We start from the raw sequence: 14680 nt of genomic DNA, 5'->3' as shown, positions 1-14680 counted from the left end.
GTACCACTAGTATAGCCAAAAAGAAGAGAATCATTGGGTCTGGAATAGGAAACAGCAAACCGCAGAACAGAGGTGAATGGGGTGAAATAACTCTTGCATAGCGTAAGACAAGATCTGAAGAGAATGATGCAGGTTTAGCACGGATTTCAAATTAAAATCGACTAATTGGTGCAATTTTAGTAAGAAAAAATGGTAGAATCAAATGTTTCCATAACTACATATCTGTTTTCCAATACTTTATTATTAACTGAAAAAAGCAGCAACAGCAGAATCTAATTCATTCTGATGAATTCCGTTTCAGATAAACCTGGATCCTGTCCAGCCTTCAACGGGTCCAGCTGTCTGCTTTCTCCTCCTGCTCCTGCAGAGTGCAGCAGCGACAAGCAGTGCCCAGGGACACAGCGGTGCTGTTGCCATGGAAATTGCAGTATGGCGTGCACAGAGACAGGTGGGGATACTACGCACTTCAATGTGAGAATGGTTCAAGGCAAAAGTTGCGGTGTTATGACAATTGTTAGAAATTGAGGGGGCAGATTTAAAAGAAACTGACGCATCTGTAGAGATGCATCAGTTTCCCTGCACCTGAGTGAAAAACCCTTGCGTCACCATAGATGTGCCGTATTTACAATACGGCGCACTATGACGCAAGGATTGACAGATGCGTCAGAAATTCTGACGCATCTGTTGGTGGAAAAGGCATGCATTGCTGGAGTTGTGTCACAAGCAATGCGTGTTGTGGCCTATTTCCAATACACTGCGTCACTCCTTATGCCTGCTTCAAGTAGGCATAAGGTTTTGACGCAGTGGTGTCCTAAAAGTCACACAGTGAAATCTTGTACATTTCACTGCTTCACTTTTACGAGGCTTTCCTGCGTGGGCACGCCTACTCTGCATAATCATATACCTGACGCAGGTATAATGTTACGCAGGGCTTTACAATGTCATGCATCTCCCTAGATGCGTCACGTAGTAAATTTGCCGTATTTTTTACGCCACCGTTAAGTGATGCAACAGCAGCCTAAAAGTGACGCAAGGGACTTGTAAATCTGCCCCTGGGTTTCTGGTTGGCAGAGTATACACCCTGTCCAAGCAACAACCGAAGTCCTAGTCAGGGTAAGTTGGGTACACAAGAAAAATCAACTTGTGTTCATCCAGTGGCAGCTTAGCACAGAGTCTGCAGTCTTAGGAGGCAATGTGTAAAGTATTTGTGCACACAGTAACACAGTGAAAATACGACAAAAAGGCTCAACTTCAGGTTAGAAAAATAGAAAATACTTTTGTTAATAAAACAAGAAGAAAGAAAAACTAAAATCCAATGAGTAGAAGTCGAGATAGGAATTTTTAAAGGTCAAATGCAAAAATAACGCTCAGAAGCAAATAGCGCTCAAAGAGTTAATTGGTCACCCCGCACTGCAACAAAGTTGAGAGTTTATGCTGCCTGTGATAGAGTGCAGATCAGCTATAGGACCCATGCAGGGCCCGCTGAGCAAAAATACCGTAATCCTTTTAGAAACATGAGATGCGTTGATGATCCCCACGCAGTTGGGGTGTTGCACCGGATTTCTTCACGCAACTGCAGCAAAGCATCTGTTCCATTGAGAGAAGCGCACGTTCTGAGTGCAGCCGTTCCAAATGTGATGTGCAAGGTTAATTCACGCTAGAGGAGTGATGCATCGATCAGTGGCAGCTGGTGATATTTGAAAGTGGTGAGGCATAACGTTGGGCATGACTTTTATATAGCGAGCGACACAAACAAGTCTAATGGAAAAACCTGGGGTCCAGGGTGGGTCCCTATTCCAAAAAAAATTTAAAATTGAAAATAAGATTGGCACATGGTGCATTTTACAGCAAATGAATGTATTGATAAAGCAATGCTTATAAAGCAGCGGGAACGCATAGTCTTGAAATATTAAACACATTAAAAACTGTCCCATATCTTACTGAATTAATATGTTTAACAGTTACTGTAATGTGTGAATTGTACAGCGTGGCAAACTTAGCCCTTTAAAATGTATGTTTGCCCAGGCATCAGGAACACCCACAGCTGCTGGCTGCCTCCAGTTAAATAGAAATATGTGCAGACAGGTCTTTAAGAGGGATGAAAAAAGTAGGGGAACATATCAAATACATTTTAGTGATTCCCATAATGTGCCACCTGACCGGTATTTTGATTTTCCTCTGAGATGTAATTGTATCCAGATGAATGACAGAACAACTGACATACACCTAAATCTGTCAGTACGATTCGCCTTGTCAAACATTTATTATAAATAATGAACATTGGAAATGTTTCAATTCTGAAATTGCAAGTGTGAATTAAATAGCATTAAGGCCTGTAGAAGGAGTTTTGGCCTTTCGTTATGGGGCTTTTTTGTTAGATATGTATCCTCTTTTTCTCTTTTTCTCGTCCATCTGCACATCTTTAACCACCTCTTTCCTCTTCAGCACCCTCTTCTCATTCGTCCCTGCATCCCTCTCAATTCACTGCCCCAAACATACACCACACTCCTTCAAATGTAAACACTTTATTTTCTCTTACTTTTGACTTGAAAATTATTTGACATCTGTGCACCCCCTTCACAATCATTTCCACAGAATTTTAATTGCAAATGGAATACTTAAACACTGCTCTGTATGCTCTGCAGAGAGGCCAACCCACTGACACGCACTTTCTTTGGCTTCACAATCAAAGGCCCTCATAAACACCGGGCATGGCTCAAAGCATGCACAGAAAAAAATACAGATACACAATAACATTATAAAATAGGTATCTCTTGGAGAATGCAAGATTAAATAAAGCATGTGAAATAAGACAGGAACTAACTCGCAGAATGCATTGCTTTAACGTTTTTATCATTCATTATTGGTAAATCAATTCATGTTTTTGACATCAGGGTTAACTTAGGGACATAAAGACAGGGCCAATTTTAATCTCATACTCTGGTACACTGACTGCTTAAATGGCAGATACACAAGCACGTTGGGAACCTGGCACAGAATTTGGGGCTTTTCCACTGACAAGGTGATAATGTACAGGTACAGTGATAGAAGGGCACAGATGATGTAACCAGGGCTGTGACCTGAGCACACTGTCATGAGGGCACTGGCAATAGGAGCACAGGAGCAATAGTACGCATAAGACTGGCATGGGATAATCACACAAGGACGCTGGATAGGAGGACACAGTAATGTGGAAAAGTCCTATAGGTGTGGAAATGGTCCTCCACAGTACAAAAGTATACATGAGCTCAGAGCACGTACACCTACCCCAAACATACACCACACTCCTTAAACGTAAACACTTTATTTTCTCTTGCTTTTGCCTTGAAAATATTTTGACTATTAATTGGTCTAATCTTTATAGGCCCCGCTTTATTTGGACATTCGACAGGAAACTCCTCGCAAATAGAGAGTATATTGACCACATAAAGATTTGGGCACAGGGGTACTTTGATTGTAATCGATATAGTACATCGAGGGCTATAGTGTGGGACTGCTTCAAGGCTGCTCTTAGGGGAGGGACTTTGAGTTTCGTAGCCAAACAAAAGAAAGAGGCGAATCTGGTTAACCAGCAGCAGATGCAAGACCTTGCCAAAGTTGAGAAGGAACACACAACCGCTATAATGAAAGGTGGGGACGGCAAAGTTACACTACGCAAACTGCTAATTCTTAAAACTATGATTAATAGCAGGATCAATCAGAAAGCAGCTGAAACCTTTCAAACTAGCCGCTACAAACTGTACGAAGACGGGGAAAGGGTTGGAAAGCAATTAGCCCAACGTACCCGACAGAAAAAATCACTAAATAAAATTAGTAATATCCATGCAAACGGTATGACTTATACCGAACCAGATAAGATACTAGAGGTATTTAAAGGATATTATGAAAACCTTTACAGTAATGAAGAGACTCTTGAGATAGACGAAATTAAAGAATCATTACGGCTTTGGAATGTGGATTCAATAATATTCTTGACGTAGCCACTAGAGACGACTTAGACAAAGACATTGCGTTAGTCGAGGTACAAGCGGCCCTAATGGATCTTGCTTCTGGCAAGGCAGCTGGTCCGGATAAGATCCCCCTAGACCTATAAAATTCTGGGAGAGGTCATTATACCATATATATTAGATCTTTGTATAGGTATACAGGGGAATGGCAATACGCCTCTATCTTGGAAGGAGACCAACATAGTGATATTTCCTAAGAAGGGTAAGCCTCCAGAACTTCCCACTTCGTATCGCCCTATTTCCTTAATAAAATTCAGACTAAAAAATATACGCAAAGGTCTTGGCCAATCGGCTCAGGAGGGTGGTAGAACATCTGGTCTCCCCGTGGCAGCATGGTTTCATTCCCCACAAAGGAACTACGGATCATACCCGTAGGGTCATATCACTATTTGACATCATGGCGGCGACGGGGGGCCGGATGTCTATGATCCTCCTTGACGCCGAGAAGGCCTTTGATCGAGTCTCATGGAAATACATGTGGGCGATAATGGATCTTAACAACTTTGGGGCCTGCTTTGTTAGATCTATACAAGCAATGTATCAAGATCCAATCGCTAAAGTTCAGACGATGGGCTTAGAATCTAGATCATTTAACATCTTAAGGGGCACAAGGCAGGGGTGTCCCTGTTCCCCGATATTATTTGCCCTCTATATAAATCCCCTGATTATGAAATTATTGGCAAGTACTGCGATAACACCGATTAAGACAGGCACGTATGAAACTAAGATACTTGCTTACGCCGATGACGTGGCGGTCGTAACACCAAACCCCACCGAGGCAATTGGAGAAATTGAGAATATAACTCAGTCCTTCAGGGCCATGTCCGGATATTCTTTGAACCGCGAAAAAACAGTCGTTATCTGTACAAATAATATTCTATTTAATGATCCCAGAAAGGCAACCAATGCTGTTTATCTAGGCGTCTCTATATCCCCGCAGATCGAAAATATTAATAAACTTAATTATGACCCCCTGCTTGAAAACATAAAAAAGGACCTTTTGAGGGTCAATAGTTTATATCTCTCAATCATTGGTAGGGTTAACTTTGTTAAAATTATCATTTTTCCGAGGATACTGTACTTTTTTCGCGCAATCCCTATAATTGTTGAGGATAAGATGATTATAGCCCTAGAATCACAAATATCTAAATTTATCTGGGGATACGGTAAAATTAGGAGATCCTCAAAATTCCTCTCCCTACCGCAGGAGAGAGGGGTCTTAGGGCTTTCAAATATAACTTTATATTTTTGGGCCAGTCTCCTCCAAGGGATGTTTCCATTATTTAACACAAACCCAACAAGTAATAACATAGCTGGGACTGGGATCCCCTCAATACATGAGCTAGCTGTAGGGGAGAAAGCAAAAGGCCTTTTGTTGAGACAGATAGAACCCTCGTACTACAAGAAGGTTACGTTTAAAATTATTGACAGCGCTTGGAAGGTATGGAAGAAAGTTTCCAAACATTTGGATATCTCAAAAATCAATAAATATACACCATTATGGCACTCCTTCCTGCTCTCTAGGCAAGTCAATGACGATATTGCTAAGAGGTGGGAGAGCCTCGGACTGGTATCAGTGGGGGATTTTCTAGACACTGAGCCCGGTGTGAGGTTCTCTAATCTCCAAATAAAATTCAACATTCCGACCTCAGACCTCTTCAAGTATATTCAAATAAATACCATCTTTCCTCAAAACTCTCAAACATTTCAATGTTGAATATTTCTATTCTTGATCATATCGAGGGGAAGAAAATTTCTAGTATAAGCATACTCTACGAGCTGTTGCTGGAACAACAACATGACGATTTGGAGAGAACAGAATCACTCTGGGCATCTAAGTTGAACAATCCAAATGTTGACATTGATAAGGTCCTCTCCCTTACTGCTAAGGTTTTTCTAACATCAACCCTCAAGGCCCAACTTTATAAGACTATATACAACTTATATTTTACACCGGCAAAGTTGCACACATGGGGGAAAAGAATAGACGATAAATGTCCCAGGTGTGGTACAGGCCCGGCTCATTTAATACATATGCTCGCTGAATGTAGCAAATTAACTACCCTCAAATCAAAAGTATCAGACTTCTGGGAAGAGGTATTTGGGCATAAAGTTCATATGTCCCCGACCCTTTTTCTGTTAGGCTACGATAATACCCTAGGGCATAGTAAAGAAGAAGAAATATGCTTGTTTTTTGGTATGGCTGTATATAGGTTAATATTGGCTACACGATGGAAAGATATCGATTCTCCTAACTTTCAAGTTTGGTTAACCCGGTTCTTGGGGATATCCAATCAAGAAACGGCAATCTATTCAGCAAAGGGTAAAAAGGCTAGACAGCGTGGTATTCAAATTTGGTTGCCTATTACCTCCTGGAAAGATAGGTTTTAGTTTCTGTCTCTATATAGTACTTGTAATAGGTCATACTCCTGTGAATAAATGTAATTTAATGTAATTGAAATATGTATGTGTGGGATATCCCTGCCGCAGAATGTAAAGCTTCTACATGTCTTAGCATTTTACTGTTCCATTATTTATCTCTTAACGGATTTAGGTATGCAGCTATATTACTGAAATATTGTTTTAATTATCTTCCATATTTTTGTACGTATTGAAGCTGCCTAATAGAATTTTTTTTAAAAATAATAATATTTTGACATCTGTGCACCCCCTTCACAATCTTTTCAACAGAATTTTAATTGCAAATGGAATACATAAACATTGCTCTGTATGCTCTGCAGAGAGGCCAACCCACTGACACGCACTTTCTTTGGCTTCACAATCAAAGGCCCTCATAAACACCGGGCATGGCTCAAAACATGCACAGAAAAAAATACAGATACAAAATAACATTATAAAATAGGTATCTTTTGGAGAATGCAAGATTAAATAAAGATGTGAAATAAGACAGGAACTAAATCGCAGAATGCATTGCTTTAAAGTTTTTATCCTTCATTATTGGTAAATCAATTCATGTTTTTGACATCAGGGTTAACTTAGGGCCATAAAGACAGGGCCAATTTTAATCTCATACTCTGGCACACTGACTGCTTAAATGGCAGATACACAAGCACGTTGGGAACCTGGCACAGAATTTGGGGCTTTTCCACTGACAAGGGGATAACGTGCAGGTACAGTGATAGAAGGGCACAGATGATGTAACCAGGGCTGTGACCTGAGCACACTGTCATGAGTGCACTGGCAATAGGGGCACAGGAGCAATAGTACGCATAAGACTGGCATGGGATAATTACACAAGGACGCTGGATAGGAGGACACAGTAATGTGGAAAAGTCCTATAGGTGTGGAAATGGTCCTCCACAGTACAAAAGTATACATGAGCTCAGAGCACGTACACCTACACCTTGTGCATGGTGCAGCTTTCTGCCCAGTTATGCCACATTTTGTTCCCAAGCCTTGCCGCCATTCCTGTAAGGAAGGGATTGGGTGTTTTTGTCAGCTCTTGCCAGTGATTCCCTGGTCTGCTCAACCATGGGTACACTGGAGTCTGTTCTGTAAATGAGAGGCCATGGTTTCTTTTGGCTGGAATTCCGAGATGTGCTGAAACGTAGGGGTGAGGTTGAGGCCAGCACTACTATTGGCGTAGTACAAACCTAATGGTGAAAGGCATGACACTAAGCTCATGCCTTGCGTCTTTCAAGTTTTCACCTTGAGCATGTTACAAATGTTGGTGACCTGGTAGCAAATCTGGACAAAAAAAGTCTCAAAATACACAACCAGTGTAATAAACAATTCTTATTGTTTAATAGATTTATCATGCTCTCCAATTCTAAAATAATTTTAAGATTGCACTAAGCCATTTCACCACACTAGTCTCATCCCTTCAAAACTGGGTGGAGAGTTAGAAAGCCACAAGCATCAAAATGTTTGCTCTATGGTGGTCCTCATTCCCACTATTATTTCATGTACCTCTGCATCCACGATTGAGATTTAGTGGTTTAGGCTCACTCAAGAAGCTCTCTGGCTTTGACTCCCAAATCGCCCCCACTGGATCTTAGTAGGGCCAACATAGTACAAACACATTTGGGGGGGAACAAATGCTACAGCTCCAGTTCAAATGGGCCAGCGACGTGCAGCCAGGGTCTGGGGTGTCACAGTGGGGAGGTTAGCGCGGTGAGAGGTCTAAGCACAATATACATAACACCAGAGATTAGTATTCTAACACTTACCATTACTGAGAACAAGGTACCAAATCAGACTTGCTTGCATCCACTCTCACGTATGACTAAAGGGTGGGATCTTTTGCGTGTGAATGACAGATGTTTGAAATCACGCAGGAATGAAGTCTCTGATGCCCGAAACCGTGACACTGATCATGTCACAGCTCTACAGATTGCATACCTCCACAGACCACAATGGCAATGAAGGGATTTACAACTGAAAGTCCTGTGACCTGCGTCACATTGTTGAAAGTTGATTTACTGCCTGGCTTCTGTCTCCTGCTTCAGAACGAGGCGGAGCAGGCAGACTGAAACATACAGCCCCAACTTAAATACATTGATTTGTTTAGAGAGATTTCGATCTATTTAATATATTTGTATGTAATTGTGTAGGAATTTAGGAGGGGACCAGCATGTGTGCCTTTACTGGCCCTCAGCAACTCCAATGAAGTATTGCTTTCACAAAATGCTGTCATCCTTCTATGCTCGGCTTATGCGTGATTCTGCAATACTACAAAGAGAGGGTCCCACCAAGTTAGTTAATGAGGGCCAGATTTACTGATGTTTCACACAACGCGACTCAGTAAGGCAACTCTCTGGTGGTAATCACCCTGAGCCAGTGCTTGGTTTCGGTTTAGATGAGGGTCTGTTAGAGAATGTAGCATGGATAGTGACTAGGAGGATTTCTTTCAGGTTTGCTATGCAGCCTGAGTGGACACATGAACAGAATGCAGCAAATATGGAAAGAGCAATATATGAGGAGAAACTAAACATTTCTCATCGTATTGCCTGTCTAAGATCAAGTCTTTCCTGGTCTTATCTTTGGCGCTGCTCCACATCTTGTAAATATGGGACAACCTCAAGGGTGTTGTGGTGGAACGCCCAATGCAACACCCATTACCTGTCCCTTTCACGCTGAGTATAGTGTGAAAGAGTGCCTTTTTTACAAGGCGGTGTTAAGCCACGGTAAGTGGCTTAAGGCCGCCTTGTAAATCAGTCGAGGCCCCTATCGCCACAGGAATATAAAAAAAGTGACGTTCCTGTGCTGATAGTGTCTAGTAATTATGCCCCTGTTTTCTTTGTTTTCTAGGGACTAGAACTGTGACTTGTTTCCCATCAATAAATCAATTTAATTCAGAAGTGATTGGCGCCAAGCCATGTCTTTTGTTCTGAATAGTGAAGCCAGTGAGGATGATGCAACTCAATAGAATAACCATTTTAACCACATTCAGAATTCATTTGTCTTGGATGCCCGAGAGTCAAACCTCGTGAAATAGTTAAGTTCTGGCTCCTACTGGAGCAGATATACTGTAGTCAGGTTTTCGTAGTCTGTTGCTTTTTATTTTACAACTGACGTTGTCGCCGGGTTTTTCCAGACATCGCAGACCCCAAGCTCTGGCCTCAGCCACAAAAGGAATGTTGATTCTCCTGATCCATTGAGGCAGTCTGAGGAGAATGAATAACCCTAGTAGGTTCGCTTTTTCTGAATCCAATGAAGAGGAAGATGCATTACCTGCTAAAGTAGAATTAACTTTCGGCATTTAGGGAAATTGACCTTCAAAGTCAGAAATCGCATGCATTTTGTTTGGAAATCTCTGAAAAACAGATTGATTCCTGTCTTTCCATTTCTTCAACACCAGCAACCTTATTATTTTGTGAAAAGGTAAAGTGTCAGGTCATGGAGTATCATATTGAGCATAAAAATCATCATCCAGTTCTAATCCCGGTTCAGCCGTCGTGACGGAGATCACCCTATGGTAAAACAATGCCTCTGCACTCAACTTAATTTTGAATACATTTTTTATAGGTTTGCCAATAAGTTTTGCATAATTTGACAAATACCCACTATTTTGCCGAGTTTGTAAATGGACAGGTACAGGGAGATCCGTCAAGGGGGCTGAAAAATATCTATTCCATAATTTGTTTAGGACATGATATTGCAAAAACTGCTGAACAGAACTACACCATATTTGGCAGAAAGCTAGATCTTGGTCCAGAAAGAGTGTTTTTTGTGATTTGGTGTTAATCCTTTCAGTTGTTTTTGAGTAATTAAGGTTTATATAGTATAGATATCTGGAGAGTTGGTGTCCAGATATGCTCGAATTATCCAATTTAAAGCAGATTAATGAATCCTGATTGGTTGTTGACAACTTGAACATTGTGTTTTGGCAGCTTATACAAGGCTTAGGGACTTGGTCCCTTTGTCCTGAAAAAGAATTGAAAACACAATCATGAGGGCAGAGTGAGCACAACCAGGCCACATAGGGGCATCCCGGGGTAAACATGATTCTGGGGCATGGACCCCATTTGAATGCACTGTAGGAAATGGCAACATTTGAGGATTACAAAAAGGAGCACAAACTGCACCGACACACTCGCCCCCTCAAGAAAGCCGCAGGACAACATATCAAGAAAGGAAGCTGATTCACCCCTGCACTCCAAGAATCCAAACGCTCTTGCTGATGACTCGAAAAGACATGGAGGAACAACAAAACCTCAGAAACACGCACCGTCTACAGAGCAGCCACCACAACATACCACCAACTCACCAAATCCACAAAAATGAAATCCCATCATCAAGGAATTTACCAAACCTTGCAGCAAAACAAAAGACGCCCCACATTACCAAGTCCTCCGCAACAGACTCAGCACCTTTTTTCACCTCAAGATTAAGATGATATACGACAACTTTGATAACCAAGACCTCTGCACCACTCCAGCTCCCCCTCCTAGCGACGCCACCCAACAGACCCTGCTCACTTGAACCCCACTCATGACAAAAGACACCTTAAAGACCATGAAGAGCATCCACTCCGGAGCAACCTCAGATCCCTGCCTACCCTACATCTTCCACGGAGCCGTCACGGCCATTGCACCCAAAGTACGCTGGACAATCAACTGCTCCCTCAAAACTGCCACATTCCCCGACAACTGGAAACATGCTAAAGTCAACCCCCTCCTGAAAAAACCCTCCGCAGACCCGACGGACCTCAAAATCTTCAGCCCCATCTCCCTGCTTCCATTCACAGCCAAGATCGTCGAAAAGGTCACTCACACCCAGCTAGCAAACTTCATCGAAGCTAACAACACCCTGGACATCTCTCAATCCAGATTCCGCAGTAACCACAACACCGAGACAACCCTAATCGTTGCCACGGATGACATCTGCTCCCTCCTCGACCAGGGTGAAATGGCAGCCCTCATCCTCCTGGACCTCTTGGCTGCCATCAAAACCATCTCTGACCACACACTAGCCACCTGACTCCACGACACCGGCATCAGTAGAAAGGCCCTTGACTGGGTATGTTCATTTCTACTCAGCAGAACTCAGCGAGTCAGACTCCCGCCCTACATCTCAGAACCACCAGAGACCAACTGTGGAGTGCCCCATGGATCCTCCCTCAGCCCCACTTTCTTCAACATCTACATGGCCCCCCTCGCAACCATCATTAGAGACCACGGGCTCAACATCATCTCATACGCCGACGACACCCAGCTTATCCTCTCCCTCACCAACAAACCCAACATCACCAGACACAACTTTGAAGAAGAGATAAAAGCCGTCACCACCTGGATAAAGAAGAGCTGCCTGAAACTCAACTTTGACAAAACAGAAGTCTTCATCCTTGGCTCCACCCCCTCCGCATGGTACGACTCCTGGTGGCCCCTCCTCTGAGCCCCCCACCCCGACAGACCACACATGAAACCTTAGCATCATACTAGACTCATCGTTCACAATAAACCTCTAGATCAACTCCGTATCCTCGTCCTGCTTCAACAGCCTCCGCTCTCATCCGTAGCAGACTGGACTGCAGCAGCACTCTATATGCCAAAATCAACAAGAAACTACTTTGCAAACTCCAGACCATCCAGAACGCCGCAGCCAGACTGATCCTAGACATCCTCCGTCGCAGCCACATCACCCAACACCTCCATGATCTCCACTGGCTACCTATCGAAAGAAGAATAACCTTCAAACTCTAAGCCACCCGACTATACACCACTTCACTTTACGTCACTTCACTGTACCCAACTCCACTCTACGCTATTCCACTGTATGCAACCACACTTTATGCCACTTAACTCTACTCTATTCAACTCTATGCCATTCCACTCTGCCCCACTCCACTGTATGCCACTCCACTGTGCGTGATTCCACTGTACACTACTCCACTATACCACACTGAACTCTACACTACTCTACTGTACGCTATTCCAATCTATGACACTCTACTGTATGCCAATTCACTCAACACTACTCCACTGTACGCTATTTGAGTGTATGCTACTGTAGTGTATGGTATTCCACTGTATGCCACTCAACTCTATACCACTCCCCTCTACTCCATTCCACTGTAGGCTATTCCACTGTATGCCACTCCACTCACACCCACTCCTCTCTATGCCGCTCAACTCTGTGCCACTTCACTGTAGCCACTCCCCTGTATGTCAACTCCACTTTACCCCACTCCAGTCCATGCCACTCTACAGTACACTATTCCAATCTACAGCAATCTACTTTATGGCACTCCAGTGTATGCTATTTCACTTTATGCCACTCCACTGTATTGCACTCCTCTGTACGCTATTGCACTGTATGCCACTCCACTCTACATCTCTCCACTGTATGCTAATTCATTGTACCCCACTCCTCTCTACCCAACTTCTCTCTATGCCACTCCACCATGCTTTACTCACCAACACTATTCTGCACTCAACAACTATCTACTCTCCTCAACTGTACTTCACTAGACTCCACTGTATAGCATTACACTGTGAAACAATGTACTACTCTCAATGCTACTGTACAACACTATATTCTACTCTACAACACTCTATGCATCTCCTGCTATGCCACCCCCATACTCTACTCTATCAGACACTACTCCACTGTACTTCACTACTCCACTTATGGCACTCCACTGTACACCACTCTATGCAACTCAACTGTACGACAGCCTATCCCACTCTACTATACTGTATCGCAATCTACTGTACTCCAAGCCACTTCACTGTACAATACTTTAATCCACTCTGTGACACTCTACTCCACTCTACAACACTTTCTGACACTCTACAACACAGTAGTCCAGTCCTCTGTTACACACACCACACCACTTAACAACACATTACTCCATTGTATAGTACACCAGTCCATTCTACTCGATTCCAAGCCACTGTACTCTAGAAAATGCTACTCAACTGTATGCCACTCTCCTCCCCTGCACTAGACCACTCTCTACTCTAGTAATCAACACTTTATCCTACTCTATAGCAATGTTTAACACTCCACTCTACACCGTCCCACTGTACCTCACTGCAAAATACCTCATTCCACTGTACAACACTCCACTCTATGCAACTCGACTGTACGCTATTCCATTGTATGCCAATCCACTGTACCACATTCAACTCTACTCCACTCCACTCTACTCCAGTCCATGACACTATACTCTACAACAGGACACTATTCTCCACTCTAGTGTACTTAATAATGCGCCATCAGTTGATTGCAAACTCCACCATTTAAAACCATTTTTTATTAAAAACAAAAAAAATTCAATTCAATTAAAAAATGAAAGGTTACACCATTATTATATTCAGGAAAACCTTATTTATTCTTTCCATGCATACCAAAATTAAAATACACAAACATTTAGAAATTCTTCAGTTATACTTATAACTTAAATTTATAACTTACCCACCACCTTTAAATTAATATAGCTTGATTTATTCTTTATCTGCAAAAAAGTTAAAGAACACAAAAATTAAATTTTATAAATTATACCTATACCTTTAATTTATAATTTACGCAACACTTTCAAATTATTATAATTTGCGCACCTCTATACACAGTGTCTTTAACTCGCTAGCCACACTACATGAACTATATCTTGTTCCTACTCCATGCACTGCTTACACCGTTTTATATTATTTCCCTTTTACCATGTAAGATAATAGTATTTCTAAGAACACTAATGACATCACAAATCAAATCTTTTGTGAGAACAGAGCATGGTAGAGTGGAGAGTTATAGTTAATCTAGTGTGGCTATCGAGTTGAATAATCTGTGAATGGAGGTGCGCAAATTATAATAGTTTGAATGTATGGTGTAAATAGTAAATCAGAAAGAAAATTGGATCTCCTTGCCTTGAACTCATGCCCCCAAGAGGTGACTCCAAGTGTCAGTTATCTGACTTCCTGTTTGAGCTACAGAGACACAACAAGCTTCCAGAGGCCTACCCTAATTGGACCTGCCAGGACTTGCCTGAGCCCAGCTTCTGGCCTCTGCTTGAATGATTCCCGATTCCTTAGAGGTGCTCCTCAGGCCCTTGAACCTTGGTTGGCATCAGAGTGTACTCCTCCTGAACTCAAGGTGAAGATACAGAAATTCGGGACTCCTTGCAAACAAGTCATTGCTGAACAACGACCATCCATGATGGCCAACAGCATGCAGCTCCAGCAAAACCTGCACTTCGTGCCGACCGCGAT

At 42.5% G+C, this 14680-nt stretch overlaps 1 protein-coding gene across 1 annotated transcript in view; it reads left to right on the top strand.

Annotated features, from left to right (window-relative positions):
• The window catches only part of LOC146822222 (uncharacterized), a 563188-nt gene that overhangs the window by 426162 nt on the left and 122346 nt on the right, over positions 1-14680 (top strand). Inside the window, exon 20 of the mRNA XM_085609987.1 lies at positions 302-448. Within this exon, the coding sequence (XP_085466113.1) occupies positions 302-448 (147 nt within the window). The remainder of the gene's footprint in view (positions 1-301; positions 449-14680) is intronic.

The sequence above is a fragment of the Triturus cristatus genome, chromosome 6 (genome assembly GCF_964204655.1).
Source record: "Triturus cristatus chromosome 6, aTriCri1.1, whole genome shotgun sequence".
In the NCBI taxonomy this organism is placed as follows: Eukaryota; Metazoa; Chordata; class Amphibia; order Caudata; family Salamandridae; genus Triturus; species Triturus cristatus.
The sequence above is the reverse complement of the archived record's forward strand: the minus strand, read 5'-3'. Positions and strand labels throughout refer to the sequence as shown.